Source organism: Pleurodeles waltl, chromosome 4_2, assembly GCF_031143425.1.
Source record: "Pleurodeles waltl isolate 20211129_DDA chromosome 4_2, aPleWal1.hap1.20221129, whole genome shotgun sequence".
NCBI lineage: Eukaryota > Metazoa > Chordata > Amphibia > Caudata > Salamandridae > Pleurodeles > Pleurodeles waltl.
In genome coordinates, this window is record NC_090443.1 from 418,864,882 (window position 1) to 418,891,580 (window position 26,699).

General features: G+C 44.5%; 1 protein-coding gene across 6 annotated transcripts in view; it reads right to left on the bottom strand.

Moving 5' to 3' along the window:
• The window catches only part of LOC138292835 (dedicator of cytokinesis protein 7-like), a 512,184-nt gene that overhangs the window by 472,918 nt on the left and 12,567 nt on the right, over positions 1-26,699 (bottom strand). For all 6 annotated transcript variants that reach the window (XM_069231649.1, XM_069231647.1, XM_069231646.1 and 3 more), the window contains exon 2: positions 4,017-4,107. In XM_069231649.1, the coding sequence (XP_069087750.1) occupies positions 4,017-4,107 (91 nt within the window). The remainder of the gene's footprint in view (positions 1-4,016; positions 4,108-26,699) is intronic.

Here is a 26,699-nt window from a genome sequence, read left to right on the forward strand (position 1 = left end):
AATGATCCAGTAGTACGCGCACAGCAACCACTTACAGAAGAGGAGTGAATTGGTGGCACAACAGATTTTCCAGTGACAAAGTAAACACTGAGGAGAGTAAGGGATTCAAACACAACAAATACTCCAGCTCTGAGGGACACCATTAAAAGGGTGAAGATAGCACAGGAATAGAAAGACTGCCTGAGAACAAACTACAAGATCCGGAAGCTGATAAATACAAGTACTTCAGAAATGTAACAAAAGGGCAAAGAATCTGGGATCCAGTAAATACAGTGGCACCCTGATAAGTAAGGGATCCAGGGAGCGCTGAGCACAGGATTACAGGCTGGCACAGAGAGGAAAGTAAGGAGTCTGGGACAAGTAACATGGACAAGGGCAGAGAGAGGGGGAAGGAATGAAAGGACTGGTGAGCACAGGAATACAGAGGGACAGACTGACAAGGAAGAAGAGGATCTGCAAGCCGCCAAATAAAGGAATGTCACGGGGTACAACACAGGGAGGCATACAGAACAGGACTAGCAAGAAGAGGATATACAGAAATTTATCAAGAGAAAAGTAAACAATATATAAGCCAACAAACATATCAAGTAGAAAGGAAAAATTAAGAAGAACAGACTTAGGAACCAGAAGCACAGTAATACTTGGAGGCACGCTAACACAGAAGGAAAGAGTCCAGAGGTTTTTGAACGTGAACAAGCAAACCACAGTGAGAAGGGGAGGGATCAAGAGGAGTAAAGACCAGGACACCAAGGAAAGGAGTTTGCAGTCAGGATAAGAGGTGTGCCTGGGAAACTCTGGAGAACAAGGTGAGCAGGGGTCATAAGGGACTGACAAAGGAACACTTGCATAAATTGAGGGCAGGAGATGATGCAGTGACGAGCAAGCAGTGCTGTACTGGTATCAGACTCTTAGCGTGTTGTTTTGGACTGAAGCAACCCGTCCAGTGAGACTGGCAATGGCACATCCGTTCCAGGGTTCTTATTTTGTGGCCATTTTCTTGCAAGAGTTGCGTCGTTATACAATAAAACAATTAGTAATCAGTTGTAAGTTGGGCACATATGTAACGGGCATCTAAAAAAAATATAAATTAGAGGCACACTGTCCAGGTAAGAGCAACACAGGAAGGTGGTTTTCAAATAGGGAACAGTAACATTTACTCTGAAACATATCCCGAAATTAAAAAAAATATATATATGTGAGACGTTATGCAATACAAATATAGAGAGGTGAAAAAACACGTACAATTGCCCCTTTCAAGTTTAGAAAGCTTACCTAGAAGTTCATAGCTCCACAGCTTCAAATTACACAACTAACTTTATATAACAACCAGATAAAACGCACAGGAGCAGACATCATGATTTAAACAGCAGGACCCAGATTCAAATCCATCCTGCTACAAATAGCTCAGTGGGTTCTGTGTCTGATGCACAGGCAAGTGTGTTGCCTGAGGGTTAAAGGTCCGAATCTCAGTAGGATAGACTCACTCATCCATCCGTCTTAGGTTGCAGCATTCAGTTGTGTTGTAAAACAATTTCAATTCAACTTGTGGTTGGCACAAAATACGTGGCCATCTCTGGAGGTCTTCTGGCTGCAGCAGTCCAGTCAGCAACCCTTCTTCCCTCCCTTTGCTTGGTTTAAACAAGTTTGCATTTTAGGTAGATACTGGCCACTTTTGATTCATTGATCAACAGTCTTTACTTTAATCCCAGTTCTAGCCCACGGGTAACAATAAACTGACGGTGAGCTTCCTCTTCAAAAATAATAGGCAGCAAGAGAATAGGCAAAGGCTGTCTCTCAAAACTGAGGTTGGGGAACTTGGGCTTAGGGATGGAAGGAAGATCCTGTTGATGACAACCAGAACAGCATCGAAACCATTCAGAAGCTGCACAACCTGTATTTTTATCCGAATATTAACAAACTGTAGTCATCTCAACAACAACAAAATATTTAAGTGAATTAGAAATTATGTATTGTGTCATTAAAACTAGAGAACAGGTGGCAACCATTTTGAAATACTGAGGCAATCGAGAAGATGATGCTTCTAAGAACGCAAGCGTCACCTTGGCTCTACACCAGGAGGACGAGAGCGAGGTACAGGTATCAGATGGCTAACAGCACCTGGGAGTGAGCACAACAAGATGGACAAAGGGCCTTTTTTTCTGTGGGCAGTTTCGGAGCCTGCTGCCAAGGCACAAGGAAAGATGTGACTGTGCTTGAGCGCGTTTCGCTGCTAGAATTCCTGAATTTTAATTCAGGCACATGGTCTCACCCTGTAACAACGTAACGTGTATTTGTAAAGCACACCTTCCCCCAGAAGGGTATTTTTGGGCTGGATAACTGATGTTTATTGTTACCCAACTCTATATACGTGGGAGTCGACCCAGTTGCACTGCAAAGAGGAAAACATTCCTAAAGCACTAATAGCCAGACGTAATCATGTGCTAGAAGTCTACCAGGCCTCAACACACCACAATAAACAAGCATTGGCAGGGCCAATAGATTTCACCTTTGCTTTTTCTTTCCATCTAACAGGATTCTAAGATTAGGAAAAAAATATAATAATGTTTGTTTTAAATTGTATAAACCATTGATGGTTTATCAAATGTAAAACAAACTGTTTAATAGCATTTTTCTAATATTTGTAATCCAGTTAGATAGAAAAATAAACAAGCTGAAACCTACTGGCATGAGGGCATACGGTGAAGAAGGAAGAAGACAGCAAAGAAAGAAGACAATAAATGGCGTGCGGTAAAGAAGAAAGAAAACAGCGAACAAAGAGGACAGCATGTGGAAAAGAAGAAAGAAGTCAGTGAAGACAGAAGACTGCATGCGGGAAAGAAGACAGAAGGCAGCATGCAATAAAGAAGAAAGAAGACTGAAGACGGCATGCAGGAAAGAAGACATTTAGAAAGAAGAAAGAAAACAGCATGTGTATGGTGAAGAAGAAAGAGGATGGCAGTGAAGAAAGAGGATGGCAGTGAAGAAAGAAGACAGAGAAGACGGCATGCAGAAAGAAAAAAGAAGACAGTAACAAAGAAACAAAAAAGATGGCAACGATGAATGAAGACAGAGATGGCAGCGGCGAAGAAAGAAGACAGCATCAGAAATAAAAAAAGACGGCAACGAAGAAAGAAAACAGAGATGGCAACGAAGAAAGAAGACGACAGGGATGTAAGAATACAGCATCAGAAAGAAAAAAGAAGAAGCCAACAAAGAAACCAGAGAAAAACGGCAACGAAGAAAGAAGATGTCAGCGAAGTAAGACAGCATCAAAAACAAAAAAAACAAAAAAGATGGCAACAAAGAAAGAAGAGAAAGACAGCAGTGAAGAAATAAGACATCATCGAAGAATGGACGACAAACAGAAAGAAAAAAGAAGTACCTTCAGCATCATAGCCAGAGGAAGGACACTGGTTAGTGTCCAATGGGAAGTTACTGGAAGAAGCACTTGGCCCAGAAGCAACTCTACAGCAAGATCGGCGAAGAAGACAACAGGAAATGACGTGCAAACATTGTGCTGGGCAATCACAAGCACGTAAATCAGAGTGACGTTGGAGTAAGCCAATCGCAAGTTCAGGTAAGTAAGCGGCTGGTTCTAAGGGCCATATGTACTAAAGCGTTTTTCCATAGACACAAAATGGGTACAACCCGTTGATACATCTGGCCCTAAGTCCCTAATAAGTTTTTTTTTTTGATTAACAAAAGATTTCACTGGCACGCGTGCTGGTGAAACCTAAAAAGGGGGATTTGAGGGTAGTTTAGAAGCTTCTTAAACTGCTTCAAATTGGTTATCTTCCGTAACTCGTGAGGTAATTTGTTCCAGAGCTTCGGGGCACTTCATACAGCATTCTGCCTCCCACATGCTAGTGATAAAACTTTGCTGCTGTTCATATTTGCGTCTGCAGCTATCAATTCCCTAGCAGGAAAGTATCATCTGAGACTGGTCAGAGCCTACCCAGACTCCTCTTGGTGGAATATGAACGTACCAGCATGGATATCGAGACTGGGTAACTCACCGTGGACTGGGAGCCACTGCGCTTCTTGGACAGTTGTGGGGATCCGCCATATTCCCGGGACACCTGCTTTCGGACTTCAGCAGCCACAGTCCTGCCAGAGGAAGAGCAAGAAGGAAATCAGACAAGTGGATCAGGTCTTTAAAAAAAAAAAAAAAAAAAAAAAAAAAAAAGTACTCATTCTTCTAAAAGACTCAAAGCCAAACAGGCCATGCCCAGCACGCAAGTGACCATCAAACTTTTTCACCATGCTTATCCTGCTTTTATTCTTGTAAATACCTCTCTCTCTCTCTTCGGGATACTCACAACACAGACAGTCAAAGCACATAGTCTGAATAGTGTAACTGAAGGTGCACAGAAGAGCTCCCTGCCCTACTGGTACACAACAATCCTGCAAAGCCTATGCCTTGGCATATGGAAGGGGGTTCAAAACCATATTGACAAACAAAAGCTCGAATACAAGCAGGTCAAGATGAATTGATGAAATGATGGATTTGGTTATAGAAGATTAATATTAAACAAAGAAAAATCAAAGTCAAAAGGGAGGAAATACTGGAGGGTGGGGGGGACTGTGGGTGAGGGAATAAGGAGGAAACAGGCTGGAGCATGAAGCCCAGTTATCATAATATATGCAAGCATGCTGGGAATTCTGACTGCTGTGGGAGACCAGTTATCATGGGGCATGGAAGCATGCAGGGAACGCAGACTGCTGGACAATGTGCGTGCACGGAGAGAGCACAGGCTCCTGCTAAACGCCTGGTGTCATAGTGCATGCGACTGTACAGCGATTGCAGGCTGCTGTAGGAGCTTAGTGGTTACGGTACATGCATGCTGCAAGGAATTTAGGAGTATGAGGGTCATTGAGCATGCGTGGTGGTCACAATGCGCCCGCACACAGAAGAGAGGCTGTCACAGTGTAGGCATACACTAGGGTAATGAAGGTTGTAGCAGTGAGAATTTTGTGTTTCAACACAGGAAGTAGCTGGGAGCCTTCCAAAGTCTGGTGTCCGTTCATGCCTGAGTATACCAGTTACTGCTAGTCAAGGTATATACTTGCAGGGCAAAACAGGCTGAGGATGGTCTGGCAGCTGCATGCGTGCTCCGCGTGTAACACGGGCAGCTGCTGGGAGCCCTGTGACCTTGGTGCATCCATTAAAGCAGGAAACGGGCTGCAGCTGAAGCCAGATGTCAAAGTGCGTGGATGTGTGAGTAATTACAGTTGTTGCTGGAAGCCTGTGACGTTGCATGCCGGAAATACAGGCTTGAGTCCGGGCGCACTAGTTTATAGACAACCCGGGCTGCTGCTGAACTTTGGAGGTCACGCTTTCTGCGTGCGAGTTAATAATTACAATCTTGTGCTCATAGCATTTCTGAGCGTATGCACCCACTTTCTTGCGACGTTTTCATCTTGCGTTTATTCGTGTTTAAAATGAAATTAATGAAATGTAAAGTATTCGATTATCCCAGGTATTGTCAGCAGTGGTCATAAGAATGTGTGGACCGAGCCCTTAGCTTCGATTACGTCAAAGGCAAGCAGTGGGCCTTTTGGCGCCGCTCGGGCGTGGTGACGTAAGCATTGCTCATTTTACTACATACTAGCCCTGGTCTGTCGTGATTCTACGATCAGTAGGACTGACGTGTAGAGCCTGCGAGTCAGTCAGGGTGGCGCATGAACCTCTAACTCTGGCCACTCAGACTTAACGCAAATATCACAAGCCGGTCTAGGTACCGGCTGGTGGTCCAAACCTGGTTAAGAATACTGAAAAACAAATATAACACCTAGAGAGAGGGTCCATTCTGAAGAACAAGGTTGTATTCAGTTTGCAGCCTGGCCTTCTGAGTCCCGTCAGTCCGAAACAGTCGAGGGCCCGGAACCCCGTCAGTCAGGGTGGGTGGATGAGGTCTCTCAGCCTGAGCTTCCGGCAAGGTCGTGCTGGGAGTCCGGGGCAAAAAATAGGCCCGGGCACTAACATAAAAGTAGCCCCATTTGTGAATAAAAAGCTAAAAATGCATCCCATGTTTGTAAACTGGAGCAGCTATGAATTTGTAAAGTGTGTACGAGTTTTGCAAGGCATACACGAATGCATGGATCTGACCTGATGCAGACAATGTTTGTGGTCATGTTGGGAAAATCAACAGTAAAAAGCAGCTCCCTAGACTATAAAACAGAGTTTCAAAGCGCCAAACCACCAAGCCTCTTTGATCTATCAGACAAGGCCACAGGACACTGCCTGACTGCCCTATAGGCCAGTCCAACGCTGGCTCTCGGCGGTCCGGTGCAGTGTGGATCCGGAGCTCATGCCTTCCTTTCTTTTCCCACCCGCTTGCCTTCAGACAGATGTCTCTTCAGCTGCTAAGTATTTCCTGGCTCACAAAAACCATCAGCAGCAAACAGAGTATGCCCCTCACACAGCTGCTGCACGTTCATGGGGGATTAGGGGAAGAAGCAGCGGAGGGAGGAGAGGATGGGGGCGGCGAAGAAAAAAAAAAACGACAGGAGACAAAGGATTTTGCTCCGGGTTCACATAACTCACGAGCAGGGAGCTCCTTCACTCCCATGTGTTTCTTTGACATGTATTTGTATAAGCTCTGCAGGTGTATGACGTGAGCTCGGCAGCGGCATGACGGGCGTTACAGTAGGGTCTACAGATGTAACTGTAAAGTTTTCTCGAAACCCCCCCCTGTAATCCCCGTGTCCTTATGACGTGTTGCTGTAAGCAGTGCTTTAACTGAGCAGGTACTGTGCGGTGCAGAGGACCTGTACTACTTTAATCTGAATGGGAGAGTACGAGCAATTTTCAACACTGCTGTAATACATTTAATAGGCGAGTACCGCCACTTTTCAGGATTCGGTACTCTAGATCGGGAGCTCCAACACTTCTGTATCTAGATTTCCATTTAAAACAATGGCTGTAAGGTCTGCAGAGTCTTCACCCGCGCCTGTAAAATCTGCGTCACTGTCACGTCTGCAGAGAGCGCCCTCAACCCCACTGGCACACAGCCGCTCCAATTCACAGGACCGGCACGAGGCACAGGAGGCAAGATGGAGGAGAGAAAAGGAATGAAAGCGAAGAGTTGCTTATATAATTCATGCAACCAGTGCATGGATTGGAAATATTAACATGCAAGTACTCACTATCCCATAGTCCCCGTCTGCCAAGTGCAGGTACTCGCCAATTAAAAGTATTGCACCCTTGCTAAGAAGTGCAGGTGGTCTCCATTTCAAATTAAATAAGTGCTGGTATTGAGTACCCGTGAGTACCTACCCATTTAAAGCACAGCAGGCAACCATAACGTTACAGAGAACTCCCTTTTACCCTGTGTGTGTAGGAGTTGTGTTATGAGAAACTCTGCAGGGAGCTTGTTCGACCTCGGCGCTTTACTTCCTGTGCTACTGTAAACTCTGCTGGGAGCTGCCTCTTATCACCTGTCGATGAACGATATCTGTTACTATGACTCCGCAGTAAGCTCTCTTCCATCCTTCTATACTCTCTGTAGGATATTTATATATAGTGGCACTATCTTAAAGAAACAACACAGTGAAATATTGATTTAATAAACTAAGTGCATCCAATTTGTTTGAACCACATCTTGTAGACCGCTCGTGCAGTATTTTCTGCCCCAGTTTTCAGCCAGCGCTTAATTAGGTTATATTTGTTTTCAGTCAAAGGCACCGACCTACGGCTTGTTGGAAACAACGAAAGGAAATCTCTAGAGATTGTTGAATTGCTCTTTGAAATTACTGGCATGGTGCATATCCACACCCGGGTGGCAGCCATCTTGAAGCGGTTCTCTCCTCAAATGAGTTGTCTTCCATCACCTTATAGGGTAAATGCCAAAAACTCAGATATCGCCAGTATTTTAGCATCTATTTGAACGAGGAACTACTGCTGCTCCCCAAAAAATAACACATAAAGAGGATTCATTTTTTAGACCATTAATGCTGTATAGTATGATGCTCTAAGAGTAAGGAGAATTCTACGGTATTCAACAACAAAACAAGTAAAAGCACACCTATTCATAGAAAACACCTTAACTGTTCAGATGTGGCAGAAGCATTGACAAAACTTACTGTATTCTATGTTAACAACAAAGTTTTAGCAGCTGAAGATGAGACGTCAACTAGCTGTGCAATTATTTGGGCCCTGCCTAAAAAAATATATATTAAAACCAAATAGGAAAATTTTATATCAATTCAGGTCCTCTGAGAAGCTGAAAAAGGAGACTACTCCTTCAGCCACAATTAAGTGAACCATTAGTCTAAGCATTCCATAGAAACACATTATGTGTAAAATGTCTTACTAGATTCCAAAGAAAGATGGTACAAATATTAGAGATGTTCACAACAATTTTCTTCACCCAACAAAGCAGTTAAACAATACATACTGTTTTTGACTACTATCAAACAACATTTTCACTTAAAATGCATGCATCTCGATTCCAGTAAAGTGTGCGTATTGCAAGTTCGAGTAGCATCTCCGGTCAATGCTGGTTGGCGTCTTTTCCACTGGCACATACTACAACATCTGGGCAAGCAACTACAGTGCACCTGGCAAAAAAACGCGCACAGTAACCGAATGGGAGCATGCACTGCACCCGATCATGCAGATGAGTGCTGATACAACTCATAAAGAAATCATCTGAACATTACATCACAAGTGTAAGGACAATGACGATTCTTAGGGATAAATCCTCTACCCAAGTATAGGCAACTCTAATAAGGCCTAACAGTCCCTAGTCCTGATGAGACCCCCAGTAATAAAGGGTCAAAAGGCGTTGACATTGCAACTCAAGGCAATTAGGAACTATTTCTCCAGTGGAAGAGATTGGAAAGGGCTGTAGTAATGAAACAGAACTTCCACTTGAAACCACTGCAATAATCCCTTGTATATTTATAAAATAGTGTAAGACTCAAATCATTAAAATCATCAGCCTCCATACTGCTCAGATTGAAATATTGGAACTGGAATCAATTTTTTTTATTGAATTTACTGTTTTAGTTTATTATTGCTATTCACTAATTATAGATGGAACACATACTTCTGCACTTTTTTAATTACTCTCCTTTGCTAGATGTTCTAGGTGTACAGTCTTTGTTTTAAATATGCTTGTACTACTATCCCAAATATATATATGTATCAAATATTACAAGAAATACAATGTGTCAATCAACTGGTTTAGATCTTTTGATTTGTGGAAACCAAACTCTGGATAGTGCTATCACAGGAGGTGTCAATTTTTGGCATTTCTGATATAAAGTCATGGTACAACTACCTGTGTAAAAAAGGATCAACCCCCCTTCCCAACAGGAAATATTCTGATCAACAAAAACTCCAAGGCAAAGGGTGAAGAAGAAGCTAAGCTGCTCCTCTATTTATAACTAGTCTATAACACTCACATCATATCTATTTAAAATATCTAAAGATGGGCATAAAGATCTTTGCCCCTATATAAACTGGAGAGAGTGTAGAGATCCTTCAGGCTCAAGAACACCACTGGCCTGCTTAAGCAGGCCTGGTTACAGTCTCCTAGATAACACATTCTTTGACCCTGTGAACTTAAAAATATACTGCACAATTACAAATACTCCACTCTTACCTAAAGGGTGGAGCAGAGGCAGCTACTATTCAATTGCTCAGTTATCTGAGATGAAAGTGCATATTAAGAAATTGTCGATCGGGTTTTATACAAACAGGGGAACCGAAACTGCCCTTACTGAAATCCGCCTGCATCCTCTAATCAGGACTGCAGCGAGCTAGGGGGGTTGATGCTAGTAGGTCTCTGAACAGCATTCATCACCTTCGACTGCCCCACCTTTTCAAAAGGGTCTAAGTGATCTCTGTGTCCGGTATTACTTGCTTAATGTTTGATTCCTTCCTAAGAGGAATAAAGACAAGGGTCTGTGAGGGCAAAAAATGATTCTGTGATTGCTATCCAGTACCGATATACACACATGCATATATGCAGTACCAATATATATGCAGCCATTACATTTACCATTAAAGGGTCTTAGAACTGACCACCAAAACTTAGCGGATGACCCTCACCTTACCTTTCACAAATAATACTAATAAAAGACCATAAACGGTAGAGGTGGTACTTTAGAAAATTCAATCAATGGTGGACTGCAATGAGACAAAAACAAAGTTCTTCGCAATCGGCTCTGAAGTATGGCTAAGAAAAGGCAGAAAGAAAAGAGTATATCTGAAACTGAGACTAAGAACAAAGTGAAAGCCCTGAGGGTCGTACCCGACGCTTGCATATCTATGGATAATCACACTATTACTATAATGGCTTGCTTCAACTACCATCCCAAACTCCTAAAAAAGTACTGTCTCTTGCAGGTTTTAGAGCCTTAAAAAACTCTTGACACATTCGAGGTCAATAAAAATCCGCAGCATGACGATGGGTAATAGGAGTTTAAATGGACAAGCAGGCTCAATACACTATGTGATACATGCTGTCAAAAAGATCCAGATGACATCAAATCCTTGCAGCAAAGCTTTGCACTGTCCCATACGGCTCATCCCAATCTCTTTGATACACCATCTAGCCTTGTTATACTTTGTAATGTTAGTTACAGCCATTTTGGATGTTTGGGCACAGATGAGTTTGGGACTCGAGCTGATGGTGTTCTGTGACCTCCGCAACACAAGTGGGCACTGATGCTAAACAGAAGCCCACCCGCACGGTTCCTGGCACGCGCCAAGCACATGGCAGGAAACCATGGGATCAAGCAGGATTAAAGCAAACAATTGGACATGTCAAAAAGATGAGCAGGCGCCGATCCAGAAACTGGGGGAAGCAGTGATGCGAACACAGGCAAAGGCAGGCCAGCCGGCAGGCACAGGCATAATGGCCTTTTGATGGAAAAACAGCAAAAGGACTGGGCAAGGAGAAGAACAGAGTTATATAGACAAGCGACATCCAAACAAAGAGTCAGGCAACGAAGCGAACACAGCAGAGGCAGCCCAGGGCCCCTTTAAAGAAAGTGCAAAAATGACGGGGTAAGAAAAGTAGAGCCAAGACCGAACCAAACCGAGTGTCTGCATTTCTAATCCCCCCACACACACACTTCATAAACTGCTCGCTAGTCCACATTAACACCACTCAAAAGCATCGGGGCTCTCAAACCTAACCAACACCACTTCCCTCGTTATTACACATCTAAAACCAAAACCACAAAGTGACAGTACCTCAATCCTGAAGTGCAACATCACGTGCTATCCAGCACTGACACCTACGCCCAGCTCTAGTACCACGTGCTATGCCAGCCTTTAGACCAGGGTTCCCCAAACGCGGGATCATGACCCACTGGTGAGTCATCAGCCGATTTTTGGTCCGTCATGAAACTTCAAGAAATAAACGAAGACCCTATTAAATTCTGTAATTTTTGTCAATTTTGCTGCACTTCAAAGGCAGCAGTCAACTGTTAGGCTACCTCTTCTGAAAAATTGCTGCTTATCATTTTTTTAACATTGGATTAGAGTTTACAAACTCCTCTCACTTTGCGGTCAGAGAAAGAAAAGTAAAGTGAAAAGTGTGACAATCTTGATAAGATACAGGGAATGTTAAAAGAAAAGGCTATAGGGTGTATTTTCTGTAACACACAGCAACATGTAAATACCTGTAAATGAACAGTACACATTCAGCAGCTAGGAAAGCAAAAAAGGAGCCAATTTTTTGTAATTCTGAAGTGTGATGGAAACAAAGAGGTTGATAGGCTCAAAACAAGGCAAGACACTTTATTAGATAATGCACCAATGATAAATATAGCTGAAACCCAAATTCCACATATTAACGTTAGAGTGCAGTATAGTTTTTTCAGTAAAACTGTACGTCTGTGCACATTTTGTGGCCATTTCAATGGAAAATGTGCTGTTTGTAAACAACAACGTGCTACCACACAATTCTTTAGTTACCTTAAAAAAAATCACCTGCATTATATCCATTACAGTTAGGTGGGTCGCAAAAGTTAGCTGTTCGAAGAAGTATCTTGTGTTTCTAAAAGTTTTGGGAACTACTGCCTTATACCCATACACAACTCTGTCAGTGAATTCCAGCCCTGACCGTTAGCTTCTTGTGCTAATCCACCACTGCGCCCCATGCGCAGCTCTGCTAAATTTTAGCACCTCTATTCTGACATGCATCTCTCCATGCTATTCCGGCACAACAAACCTATCTAGCTCTAACCAGTTAATCTCAAAACTAACCTGCAGCACCCCATGCTATTCCAGTACGGGGCCCACACACAACTCAGCCAATATGTCTCAATCCTGACCTGTGGCTCTGCCACTTTTCTGTAATTAGTACTCCCGTCCAGCGCCTGCCAACCCACCTCAAACTTGATCTTTAGCGCTCCCTACTTTTCCAATACTAGGGCCAGCAACCGCTCCATTAATGCATTTCATTTGTCAACGGCAAGATACTGTTTTCTGGTTCTAAGAGCCAGATACCTTTTAAGGCACTTAGAGAAGATGGTGTAGCACTAGATTGATATGCACCACTCTGCTATTGAATCCATTCCTGCAGCATGCAGTACTTTTTAGCTCTTGCTTACATGACGAGGCAAGCTGTCTGGTTGCAAAAGACCTATTGTGAGCTTATCAAAAACTTACAGTGGGCGCAGATCCGCTCACTGCTTACCAATGACTGACTTTTTCTCACTCTTGACTGCTTGCTTGTTTTTTTGATGGCGCGCCTTCCTATTCTTGTGTTTGTCCCACTGCTGGAGCATGGCCTCTTTACCATCCTTTTGATTGTCTGCTTTGAACTTTCACTGCTCACTTTTAGGGAACTACATTTTTCTTTGTGGCTAAGCACAGTATGAGAGGGCATATTTTTTCAAGCTGTTACCCTTGTGCTTCTCCCCTGCTAAATAGTCTCCCACCATCTGTGCTGATTTCTCCCTGATGTGCTGCTCCTGTCCCCATGTGATTACACCACCGACAACTGTCCCCCACCCTGTGAGCTACTCTCTGCCTCTTGTGATGCATTAGTCCTCTTCCCCACTTGCCTTCAATACTATTTGACTCCATATTCGTTGTTTTCCCTCACGCCTATCCCTGTTGTTTCCCAAATATTATTTGTAATTATGTTTTTTAGGGCTGCGCCATGGTGCAGTACAGAAAGCATTTTCATGCTATAAAGAAAAAATACTGATCGAAGGGGCATCTGCCATCTTGGATCAGTAAATAAAAAAGCTGTGACAATGGCGCTTGGCTCACTGGGCTGGTGCAGGTTTGAATGGTAGAGCATGAGCATGCCTTTTTTTTTTCTTTTTGCTGATGCTGCACGGAATCGGCAAAAAGCGTTTTGTTTTTTTCCCCAAAGCTGCATGGCATTCGCAAAGCCAACAGGTCAACAAGGCGAGACCTACTGGCTTTGCCAATGCTCGTTAGTACAGTTATCCAGACACAGCTCTACAAGTGCACCGCGGCCTTGACAAGCTGCAAACTCTGTTATTCCAGAATGGACAACGATTTTTTTTCAGCCTCGCGAGATATTGAAGACTGTAAGAAGGCTGAGGATACGTACTCGTCTACAACTTATGATGTGCATGGCCCAGCGTTGCTTTCATCCTCCCATCGCCTCCCTCCTCGGGCTGTCCTCGTGGGAAAGCAAAACAGGAAATGTGAGTTTGTGTGCCCCCAAGCTCACAGAGGAGGATGTCGGATGCAGCTGCAGGCTTTGAAACATCTCTACAGATAACTACCAAATTAATTGCAGGGACATCACCAGTTTTAATAACAGCGACCATAAATGTCTGCTTTGGTTCACATGGAAGCTGTGAGTAACACAGGAGGGGCGTATCTTGGTCAGTAAGATTGGGGTGTGATATTCAGATTTCCCAACAATCATGCTGGCATAAGCAGCAGTTAAAGTATGTTATATGGTGCATGAGAAGGACTTGAAGGGTCGCGGAAAGGGAGAGGAATGCGGAATGGTAGGAGTACTAAGTGGAAGAAACAAAACACTTTGTAAAAATAAGTCAACATTGTGAGGACCTTTACAACAGAGATGAGCGTGTGCGTGTTTTTGTCAGTGTGACTCAGTGCTTAATTTGTGCTTGTTGTTCCCGGTGCTGAGCACCGCCACTTATTTGTGAGGGCCGGGGCTTACTCTTCTGCCTCAAGCATTTGCTGCGAGTAAAAGACACATATGAAAAAGACGGAAGAAGGAAAAACTAAAAAGCGTCATAAAGGGAGAAAGTAGAAAGTTGCAGAATGAGCTGAAGGGGCAGGGGGTGGCCGTAAATGGATTGAAGAGGCCCGAGGTGGCTTCAATATTACACTGCCTCAGTATTCACTGCTGGCAGATTTAATTACAGCATCCTCGTGTTTAAGAGAAGGGCTTTGAGCACCAGCACCTCTTTATTTACAAATTAAGCACTGCAGTGTGTGCATGCAAAACATCCCACGTGAAATCCAACAGGCACCTCACCGTACCCGACTAAAAGCACTTGCAGGCAACTATTCATCAGAAAATACAATTATTACGTGGGTGTAACACCCCAAGCACCACCCCCACCAGCCCCAAAAAACTATCACCAAGTGCCTCCCTATTCCAGTGGAATAACGTAACATAATGGACCCCCTGCAGAACGTGAAAGGGGGTCTGAATCTCCCAAATCTCATAGATATTCATTGACCTTGAACCGAATGGGGTCCCCCTGAAGAGTGTGGGGGCCCCTGAAGAATTGCTGCCCCCCCCCCACACCACAGGGGCCTATGTTATGTGACTGCCCTATTCTCTAGATTGAAGCTGTGCAATAATACCCAGCCCTAATCTGGTGCAATGCTTAAGCAGTGGCCCAGCCACAAAAAAACCCTCAGGAAGCTTACAATTTTACACACAATGCCAGGATACTGGAATGACCCAGCCCGTAAGCAGCTACACTCTCGTCCATCCCAAGCCATTAAATACTCAGACAAACCTTAGCCTTGCTTTAATCAATGCCCTACTCTCTCCCACGTCTGCAGAATATCGAATAACTACCCCACAATACATGTATGACATACTGTGGTGGAAGACCTTTGTCACTGTGCATTGAGCAGACCAACATCTGTACTGCAAAAGATGCCCATCGTTGCCTCGTACAATAGGCAGTCACCACTGCAGAACATTCTTCTCACTGCTCCTGATGCCCGTTACTATACAGAGGAACATTCTTGTCTGTGTACTGCAGAGCATGGCCATGGCTGCACCGCAGAACATAGCCACATGGCTGCACCCCAGAACATAGCCACATGGCTGCACCGCAGAACACAGCCACATGGCTGCACCGCAGAACATAGCTATAGCTGCAGCGCAGCAGAACGTGGCCATGGCTGCAGTGCAGAACGTGGCCATGGCTGCACCGCAGAACGTGGCCAAACAGTACATGGCCATGGCTGCACCACAGTACGTGGCCATGGCTGCACCACAGTACGTGCCCACGGTTGCACCACAGTACGTGCCCACGGTTGCACCAAAGAACATGCCCAATGTTTCACTGTAGAAAGTGCCCATCACTGCACCTCAGATCATCCTCCGCACTACACCATATGTCCATCACCATAAGGAGGAACTTTCTCATCATTATACTGCCGAACTTGCCAATCTTTGCACTACAGAACAGATTCCTCACTGCACCACAAGCACGTAACTGTACAGAGGAATATCCTTGTGAATATACTGCAGAACGTGCCCATCGCTGCACCGCAGAACACGCCCACCGCTGCACCGCAGAACAGGCCCATCCCTGCACCGCAGAACAGGCCCATCCCTGCACCGCAGAACACTCCCACCGCTGCACCGCTGCACCGCAGAACAGGCCCATCCCTGCACCGCAGAAGAGGCACATCGCTGCACCGCAGAACATGCCCACCTCAACACTGCAGTACACGTCCACCTTGGCATGCACCGCAGAAAACATCCTTCTATGCATTGCAGAACATGCCTACCTCTGCACCGCAGAACACCGCCACTGCTGCACCGCAGAACAGGCCCATCCCTGCACCGCAGAACAAGACACATCGCTGCACCGCAGAACAAGACACATTGCTGCACCGCAGAAGAGGCACATCGCTGCACCGCAGAAGAGGCACATCGCTGCACCGCAGAAGAGGCACATCGCTGCACCGCAGAACATGCCCACCTCATCACTGCAGTACACGCCCATCTTGGCATGCATCGCAGAACACATCCTTCTACGCATTGCAGAACATGCCTACCACTGCACCGAAGAACACACCCATCTCTGCACCGCAGTACATGCCCATCTCTGCACCAAAAAAGACCCCTACCTCTCTACCGCAGAACATGTTACGTTATCAGCATTAGTAAGGTGCACTTCTACCATCTTCATGGAACAGTGCCACTACAGACGCCTTGGTGCCCTTTCCATATCGTTCTGAGATTTTCATCACCCAGTTTTGGTCGGTGTGTGAAGTCATGTTTGTCCTATGTATTTTTCATAATGGTTACAAGAAAAATAAAATAGAGTCAGCCCGCCTTTGTTGTGCACTAGGTATAGGGATTTGTGGCACAGGCCTTCATCATATGTTTCCACTGGAGTGAACAGCAGTACCCGCCTGTCCAGAACAGCCTATCCCCTTAATTAGCATTGCTAAACAATTATATAGCTTTAAAACAATATTGCTCGTGAGGGTGTGGTATATTTAAGTTAACTTTTTTGACTGATTCAAATATGCAGGTAGGTGTGGTGAGAGGACTGTGTTGTTAAAGTGGCAGAGTTTCCCAGCTATATGGCTTTGATGCCATACTGTGCAAACCGGGCTGCGATTCACTGTCTGCAACGAGTTCTCTGGACATACAACATGGGATTAAGTACTGTCTGCCTTACATTATAAGGATGATGAAAGTCAGTGGGGAGTAACTCTAAAAGCATGGAACTCCAAACTGACTTACAGTATCCCTTTATTGTACTACAGAAGGTATTTTGTTCCTTATAATACAAGGTAACATCTTAGCTCTGCACCCGAAAAGTCTGCATTCTTTGACACTTGCTGCTTCACATGAAGGAGTATAGTTGCAGATATGTAGAAACATTTTGCAGTGAGACATTGTGCATTCAAAAATCCTACTGCTAATTTGTTGCAAAAGACAGTTTATAAGCAGTTTACCCTAAATCCGTTTCTAAGCCATAGTTCATAATGTGTGGCAACATGCATGGAGATTTCTGCATTCCTATAGTTCTGCAAAAAATAAACATGCTTCCATAAATGGCTTTTTTTTTGCTAATTGCTGCTTCTTTCAGGAAAAAAAGTTCAGAATAGTGCTCGTTCTCATTTTCATGGTTCAAACAGCAGTTGTAATTCTGCCCCTGACCCGCTTGACAGTGTCTGCTGGCTCTGGCAGAAGGCACAGTGGCGTTACAACTGCAGTAGAGCATCTATAAAACTTTCTTACAAGTGGCTAGTGATGTTATTACTATACTGTAATAAGAATATTCGAGACAGGTTTTTAATACAGTTATTTCAGGCTTTTTGGTTCTGTAAGAGTATTTGGCAGTAGCGAATAGTACGAAATGGTGCATGATAAATGCTTTTGAGAGTTTGATAGTCGACCGTAAAGGTGTCTGAATTGTGCAGGCAGCGTGTAATGGAGTCAGGCTAGAGTGGGTATTTGCGTGATGTCTTTTGTTACTGGAGGTTATGTGTAGCATTGTGGTAGATGATGTTAAGGTATATCTGTGTTGTGCGGTATGCATGTGAGATGTTCATGGTCTTTTGGACCCTGAGCTGTCCTGTGGGATAAATGCAAACAGTACTAACACTGCAAGTTATTCTGTTGTAGACATCGAGTTCATAGTGCGCTCCTCTAGTTAAGATAAAAACAGTCAAGAAAGATGGTACATGATCAGCCCTTTCGCTTGTGTGGTGTTCTAACCAGGCTGTTATATGCGTTTGTCTGCCTGACGCATGCAGTCTATTGTGTTATGTTGTATGTCTCTCTGCGGCTTCTTTTGGTGGTAGGTGCTATTTTGGTCCCCATTAAAGAGATAACACAGCACATCTGGGCTATATTGGGTAAATGCTATGAGATTCGGTGTTCTGCTGGACGATGTGGCCTATCATGACGTAAAGTTCTATATGAGCATAGTAACAACCAACTAGACCTTTGCTGAGCTGTATTGTGGTAAGAGAGCTATTCTGCCCTATTTGTTGTATCAGATGTTGTATTGTGACACAAATCAGTGGAAAGTGCTGTTGAGGCCACATAATCCTCCACCACCTAGGCTTTGCTGTGCGTGTAAAAGGGGTTTTGTGTGATCCGTTGGATGTTACTACGCTACCATCCTACAGAATAAATCAGTCAGGCACCTACCTACAGAAAATAATACTCATTAAACTACAAAAAACATTTGTGTAAAGAACGGTCAGTATTTTTGTTTCTTGGGAGCCTGCAAGGGAATGTTTTTGCAATTCAAACGAGCGGAAGACCCTACTTACTGATTAGTGAACATTTCCAGTCTGTTCAACAAGGTTCAAATGTAATTCCACTTAAAAAAGATGAAGGCTGGCAGTAAAATGAGTCGGGGTACATGAAGTAATGCCCAGCCTTTTTGTGCTTTAACAAATCAAACTACCAGAACCTAACCACATGTCCCAATAAAGTGCTGCTAAATGCTAGAAAAAGGATTGAGGAGGAAAGCTGGCATAAGCTGCAGGTTAATGTAGTGTCGCTGAAAGTAGGGATGCGGCAGCTGCTGCATTACCCCCACAATAAATTGAGAGATTTAAGCAATAGGTTGGATCACACTGAGGCTCTTTGAATTACTTTCTCTTGCAGCCGTTTGTCTGTTCATAGTTTGTCAGAGGCTAACTTTTATCAAACCACAGAGGAACTGTCTTCGCAAACACTGCGATTTAATGAAGGGATCTCTTCATATGTGCTCACCTAAAACGTGTGTCCATTTGTACTTTAAAACTTGAAGTTTGAAGACATTTGCTGGGAATTTGAAAGCAAAATTCTTAAGAGAAAAGTATTTCAAACTTAAATTTCACAGTAGCAGAACGCATTGCTATTAGTACCCTTAATAAACGTTTTCAAAAACTTACAATATATGTAGCCAACTTTTAAAGTACAAATGCCACACGTACACTATAATGCAAGAATATGACTGGGACACATTTTGGGTTGAATGAAAAAGCAAACATGTGAAATTCATTTTACTTTTTATAATGTGAACAGTAAGTAGCTCTCCCTTGACGGCCATAACAGCAGTATATTTATGACACAGGCAGCGTGTAATGCCACCAAATTTTCAACTTCGTTACTCATGTTGTATTTCGAGACTTTTATGTTCCTGTATAGCGGTAGCATGAAACCATGAACCTAGAAAGCTACTTTTAATTATCGATCAACTTCTAATTAGAAGTCTGCTATTGTATTCCAATTCAGACTATCTGAATGAACATATGCTACCAAAAATTGTGTGCTGTTTATAAGGAGTTATGAGTCAATCTATGTAATTTCAATAGCAGAGTTGTTCTAGTTATAGTCAAAAAGAGTTGTTTGCATCTCTTGGAAATACATACAGCACAGCTCTGAAATACTTACAGCTTTTTCAGTGAGTCACGTTATTCACAAGACCAGCGACATTAATACTTCTTGGTATTAGTAAGACTAAGCTGGAGTATTTATTTTAGATAAAGGAACAATAGCAAATCATACTCTCAACCCTGGAGAAATTCTCCATTTTATCTGAGCCTATGTAGCAAAAACAAACAGTATCCAAAAATGAAATTAAACAATTTCAAAGACTAGGCCACATATAATTAAATGCCATTATGTTTGAAGGACGGTTTGTTGAGATTCATGTTGCAAAATATCACAAAGTTGTCTTTATTTGGTTAGATAATTATATTGATATCGAGGGTGCATATACAACACACAATATTGTGTGGCCAAATTGTGTGACCACGTACACTGTGTGCATGTTGCGAGCACAGTAACGTGAGGGGCACAGTTACACAGCAGAGTATTTTATTATGTAGATGTTTACATAAATAAACAAGAATGAGCAGCTGCGGCTATTGCCCTCATCCCAGTCTCTTGGATTTAGCTTTTACATTATCAGTTTTCTCAACATCTTCCTTTTCTGATGCCTATGTTCTGCCAGAATAATTGTTTAAATACAAATTCTGAGGGTCATTTATCTTGGCATAGTAGTGTCTTGGGGAATTTTTAATTCTTGAAACACAGCGGTTATGATAGCAGAATTCGTTATGGGTTTTTTGAGTCATTAGTTATGTCTGTGTTGCATTTGTGAAAAAGATTTCAAAAGCTGTGGCTCAATCTCTATGGCTGAATGAGTTCAACTGCTCAACAAATATATTTCTGAAATTCACCCATGATTCTTTCTGGACACAGTAAATATGTGAGGGTCGTTCACATGTATTTTTTTTTTTGTTTGCTACAAAGCAGGACTATTACACCAGGGTAGTGTTACAAATTTTGAAACACAAGGTTCCTATAAGGCCATCTATTCTTGGTGCTCTCTTCTGTTGCGGTTTTGGTAGGCTAAACAAAACCATCAGTTCAGCACAAAATAAAAATAAAACCCACGGCCGTCCCACGTCCGCTGATAAAAACAGGTATACGACTGCAACGCATTCCACAACAGTATCGTGTAATCCCTAGAATAACATCGCCAAAAACACCTGTGAACCAAGACGCCGCCCCACTTCACAGAGTACACACATGCCTCCCCCCACTCAGACACAACCGTTTTTTCGTTTGTGTGGCGTGTTCACTTTGGGAACAGGTACAAGATGAATGCCCTATCTCAGTGGTTCCCAACCTGTGGGCCGGGGACCCCTGGGGTCCGCAAAGCCTCCACAGGGGGTCCACGACTGCTTAAAGAATTTAATAATATTAAGTCCCAGCTACCAGTAATGACTCAGTGGGGGTCCCCGGGTTCCAATAATGATTCAGTGGGGGTCCCCGGGCTCCAGTGTTGATAAAATGGGGGTCCACAGAAGTCAAAAGCCTGGGAAACACTGCCCTATCCCATCTAGCCTTCCAGTCGCCCAATAGCTTTGCCACTTATTTAGGCATCCTCTTACCTCATAGGGTTTACTTTTCTAGCTCCCTGTAGTCCATACATCTTCACTATGTGTTAATATATGGACATATGTTGCTTCCTCAGTGACTTGCTATCTCTTCACGACACCATGATAACCTCGGAGTGAAAGACCCATCTAAATTTCAAGAGAGTTGTCTCCCTCATGATGGCCAGTAACATCCTGACTGAGGACTAAGGCAGTTGTGGATCCATTAATTTGACAGTTCCCACGCACTGCCAACAATACCTCGACGTGGTCACAGTCCCATATCATGTTCCTTAATGTCTACTTTTTTTGCTTTTCAGTCATGTTGCATTGGCTTCGAGTCCAATTGAGTATAGCGGAAGTACGTTCTCTAGAAGACTTTCAATTGTATCAGACTATCGGAATCAAAAAGCATGATTAAGATCCAGATCTTCTGAAAATATAAGTGACGCTTCAGTAATTGTCTTGTGCTTTATTAACATCTGCAAGCGACTTTGTTGAAGAATGTGTTCACTCCAAGTTATACCACATTTTATGTATACCAGTACCAATCTACCGAAGAAGCATGGCAGTATTACTGAATACGACTAATACCACTGTACAGAACGAACTCTACATTGTCACAGAATATCACCAGTATCACTGATAATATTACAGAATAGTGCCGCTGACAGTATTACAGAATATCACTAGCCCCACTGTACAGAAGAAGACCAGCATGGCAGATAGTGATCATAAGCACTCTACAGAATATGACCAGCACCACTCTACAGACAGACCACTAAAGTATTACAGAATATCACCAGCACCACTGACAGTATTACAGAATACAAGCAGCACTGCTCTGCAGAACTACCACCACAGTATTACAGAATATCACCAGCACCGCTGACTGCATTACAAAATATGAGCAGAACCACTCACAGTATTATATAATAGCAACACTCTACAAAATATAACCAGCATAGCAAACAGTGATCATCAGTGCTCTACAGAATATGACAGCACTGGAAGAACCTGATCCTGTATTCTTCGGTGGCGAATGCAAACCCCTAAATCAGGGTGTCCTTCACGAGGTCATAGGACTCAGCATTTGCCTCATTCAAAGTCAGAAGTCTATTCCCCTACTGGAGAACAGTTCCTATAGGAGAGAGCCCAAATACTTCTGGCTGATCTTCCTGGCTCTACAGCCTCCCTCAAAAGCTGTGAACCATTTGGTGATATCATCACCCTCTGATTATTATGGGACAATCCCTTTGGGTATTTTAGGGTCACAAGTTTCCTCCCTATTTATGATTTAGCTGCCACCAGAGATGGGTCCTAGGCCCTTCTCAGCTCTGTCTTGTTCTAATGCTAAAAATTAAGCCTCTAATGTTATCCTCTTGGTTAGCTTCTGAATATCTGCATCTTCAGTATCTATTCCTTCTGAGACACAAATAAGAGTGTTCTAAATGGAGGTATTCTCTGAGGGGGTAGAGATGGAGCCATCGTCAACCTCCTCCACCTCCGTGTTATCATTCTCTTCCCCGTGGGCTGGGTAGGGGGGGCAATGTCTACTTGCCAAAGCCTTGTCATTTTCTGCCAGCAACTGCTGCAGATGGGCTCTTTGCAGGTTTAGGACCGATTGCAAGTTTCCATGCTTTACAGAGCTCCTTAAGTTGGGGTAACTTAAGGTGCTGACAGAGTGCTAGGTTGTGTTCCTGCAGAGGCCTTTGATCAGACATGGTGCTTAAAATAGTTAGAAACTTTTAAAGGGCTGTTGGAAATGCCCCTTTTTGCAGGGTTATCCCCCAAACTTTTTGCCTTCTTCCTCCTATTTTTGAGGTCTGTTTTTGCTGGTTTATTGTCTCTATGCAATTTATCATTGCTAATCAGTGCAAAAGTGCAAGTGCTCCCTATAGAAATTGTACTGTTGATTGGTTTATCCATGACTGGCATATTTGATTTACTAGTAAAGTGCACTAGAGGTGCCCAGGGCCTGTAAATCAAATGCTACTAGTGGGCCTGCAGCACTGGTTATGCCACCCACATTAGTAGCCCTGTAAACATGGCTCAGACCTGCCACTGCAGTGTCTGTGTGTGCAGTTAATAACTGCCAATTCGACTTGGCAAGTGTACCCACTTACCAGGCCTCAACCTTCCCTTTTACTACATGTAAGGCACTCCTAAGTTAGGCCCCAGGTAGCCCCATTGGCAGGGTGCAGTGTATGTTTAAGGTAGGACATATACTTGTGTGTTTTATATGTCCTAACAGTGAAATACTGCCAAATTCGGTTTTCACTGTGCAAGGCCAATCTCTCTCACAGGTTAACATGGAGGCTGCCTTTAAATATCCTTAAAGCGCAGATTCCCTTTGAGAGCAGATAAACATTTGGAGTTTAGGGTCTCTGAACTCACAATTTAAAAATACATCTTTTAGTTAAGTTGGTTTTTAAACTGTTTGTTTGAAAATGCCACTTTTAGAAAGTAGGCATTGCTTATACCATTCTGTGACTCTGCCTGTTTGTGGATTGTCTGTCTGGGTCAGTTTGACAGTTGGGCTGTTCACACCTCTCCTCTAGTCAGTGACACAAAGGCGGCTGGGGTGTAGCCTGCATAGCTTGATTAGTCATCTGCGCTGGAGGGGAGGAGTGGTCACTCACACCTGAAAGGACTGTGTCTGCCCTGCTCATACAATGCTGTCTTTGACCTCCTGCTGAGTGTCTTGGGCCTGGCCTGGACAAGGAAGGACCTTGCAAACACTTGAGACTTTGCTTTGAAGTTTGCAAACTTCAAAGGCAGAACTGGGTATAAGAAGAAGGAGACCCAAAACCCCAGACTTTTAGGATCTTTTGGGACTCAAGAGGAACCTCTGCAAGGAGAAGAGCTGAAGGAGGAGCACTGTCCCTTGGCTGTGCTGCTTTGCTGGACTGGCCTGCAGTTGCTGCTTCTGCCTGAAAAGAGTGCAAAGGGTGAACTTTGCTGTGTGCCCTGCTTGAGAAAATTCGCCAAGGGCTTGGAGTAGAGCTTGCCTCCTGTTTGAAGTCTCGGGGACACCAAAGACTTCAGTTTCCTCAACCTGCAGCACTGTGAACTGTGTGTTTTGTGCTGTTCAAGAGGAGAAACCACTGTGACGCCGCTGGCCTGCAGTGTGACCTGCCGACGCCACACGGAGTCACACTGCCCCGCTTCGCACTGCAACCCTGGTCTCACCGACGCCGTCATCGGAAGACTTCACCGAGCCGCTGCTCGCACCACGACCTGTGGGACCTGCACTCCGGCATCGCCTGCTCACACCGCAGCCTGGGCATCCACGACAACACCACTCCTGCTGACACCGGCACCGCTGTCTGTGGACATGGCTCGTGAGGTACACGAAGCACCGTCCCATCCCGCACCGCAGCCCCAGTCCACCAACGCCAGCACCATAGACTCCTGTGTTGTCACCAGGAATCCTGCCTGCACTGTGACCTGTGGACACCGCTCGTGAGGTACACGAAGCACCGTCCCATCACGCACCGCAGCCCGTCTACTGACGACAGCAATTCAGCAACGACGCCGCTGCTGCCTGCACCGTGGCCTGTGGACACCGCTCGTGAGGGTCACAAAGCACTGTGCTGCCCCGCACCGGTGGCTTGGGCCTACCTACGGCAGCGCTTCAGCAACGTCGCCGCCGCTGCCTGCACCGTGACCTGTGGACACCGCCCCACTTCACACCGCAGCCTTGGTCTCACTGATGCCGCCGGATGCTGTCACCGAGCCGCTGCCTGCACCATGACCTGTGGGCACTGCACGTCGCATCGTCCCGCTTCGCACCGCAGCCCCGACGCCATGCACTCCGGCGCACCTGACTTCATCAGCCTAAAGTTTGATCTGCAACACGTGTGACATCAAGGGCCCGACGACTCCTGCACCGACTCCGGAACTAAGACTACGATGTCAGTGATGCCGTTCTCCGGAGCTTAACACGAGGATCACGATGCCCTGCAAATCCAAGGTACTGTTTGCGGGTCTTCCCGAATCCATAGCTGGCCCGCAACGCCGCGGCCGGCCTGAACTGTTGGTTTTGTTGACCACGACGCCGTGATAGCCCCAGGTGGAGCTATCAACTTCAAGGAACTGTAGTTTTGAGGAAATCTTGCAGAATTCATATTTTTCTTACTGTATGTTGGATTTTTATCGTATTCTGTCTTGTTTTATATAGATAAATATTGGCTATTTTTCTAAAACTGGTGTGGTGTCCGTTTGTAGCGTTTTCACTTATTACTGTGTGTTATGTGCAACTGCTTTATACATTGCTTCTGAGATAAGCCTGACTGCTCGTGCCAAGCTACCAAGGGAGTGAGCAGGGGTTATCTGAGCGGGTATTCTCCCTTATCCTGACTCTCTAGGGTCTCGAGGGTCCCTACTTGGACAGGGTGCAGGGTGCAAACCGACTGCCAACTAGAGATCCCATTTCTAACAAGGGCTTACAAAAAAGATGTTAAGCACTTTCCAAAAAAGACCTCTCACGTCACTATATTAAATTTTAAACAGTTTTGCAAAGGGACTTGATGAAGGCCCTGCAGTTATTTTTTTTAAATTTGGAAAAGTTGAAAACTGGAAAAAATATTTCTGAACCAGAGAGGATGTTTGAATTCCTCTGTGGAATTACTTATCAACCAGGTAATACAGTAGATGACAAGTCTTGTATCCCACCACCCTATATGTGGTATGTCAATACCGTGGAAAGGGCCCAGGAGTTCCCTAATGAGTGGACAGGGGCTTGCTATGCAATCCCAAAGTGCTGTATTTGGAGGTAGTGTGGTCAAGCAGCCTTAGGTTTAAAACAGAGGAGTGCAAGGCATCCACAAATACACATAATAGCCAATAAATTACAGATGACTCAAACAGGAGATCCACACGTATTTATTTAAAAAAATAGCAAGTATCTTTATTTATGTTTAGGCATCAGAGAAAAATCGCTCAGGTAACTACTTTTTTAAATAGGAATTCTTTTCACTTTAAAAAGAGGACACAGTGCAGTCTCAGAGTTCAGCAATGTTATCCTATGAGAGGAAAAACAAGTCCTGCAAACAGGTAAAGTACAGCGACTTATAAAACCAATCTCCAGGAGTTGTGATGAGTAGTGGGGAAGGTCCAAGGCAGCACCAGCAGTACACCACCAGTGGCATGGGGCAGCGGGGCCAAAACAGCATCAGGTGCCCAATATGTTTCAATGGAGATCAGTCACTGCAAAAAGAGGCTGCAGGTCCTGGCCAAAAGGCCAGTCGGGCTGATCCAACAGCGGGGCTCATGTCTCACGATGCTCCGGCACAGGTAGGCACGTTTGGTCCTCTTCTCCATGGCTCAGGAGCGACGGGTGCAGAGGTGTCTTTCGGTATCAGATTTTTCTTACCGGAGCGGTCGCTGTAGATTGGGGCTGCATGCACATGCTACAGGCGTCGACGGAGAGTCCAGGAAGGGTGAAACCACGATGGACTCAGACTCTGGAGTGCTGGGGATTCTTGCTGGCACCGGTGGTCCACTTCAAGTCGAGTTGGAGAAGGCGGGTGCAGAGGTGTCTGGCTTTGGCAGCTGGGAGGCTTCTGAGTCCCTTCTTTGGAGTTTGCTGAAGAACAGGTCTGCTGCTCACTGGAGGTCTTGA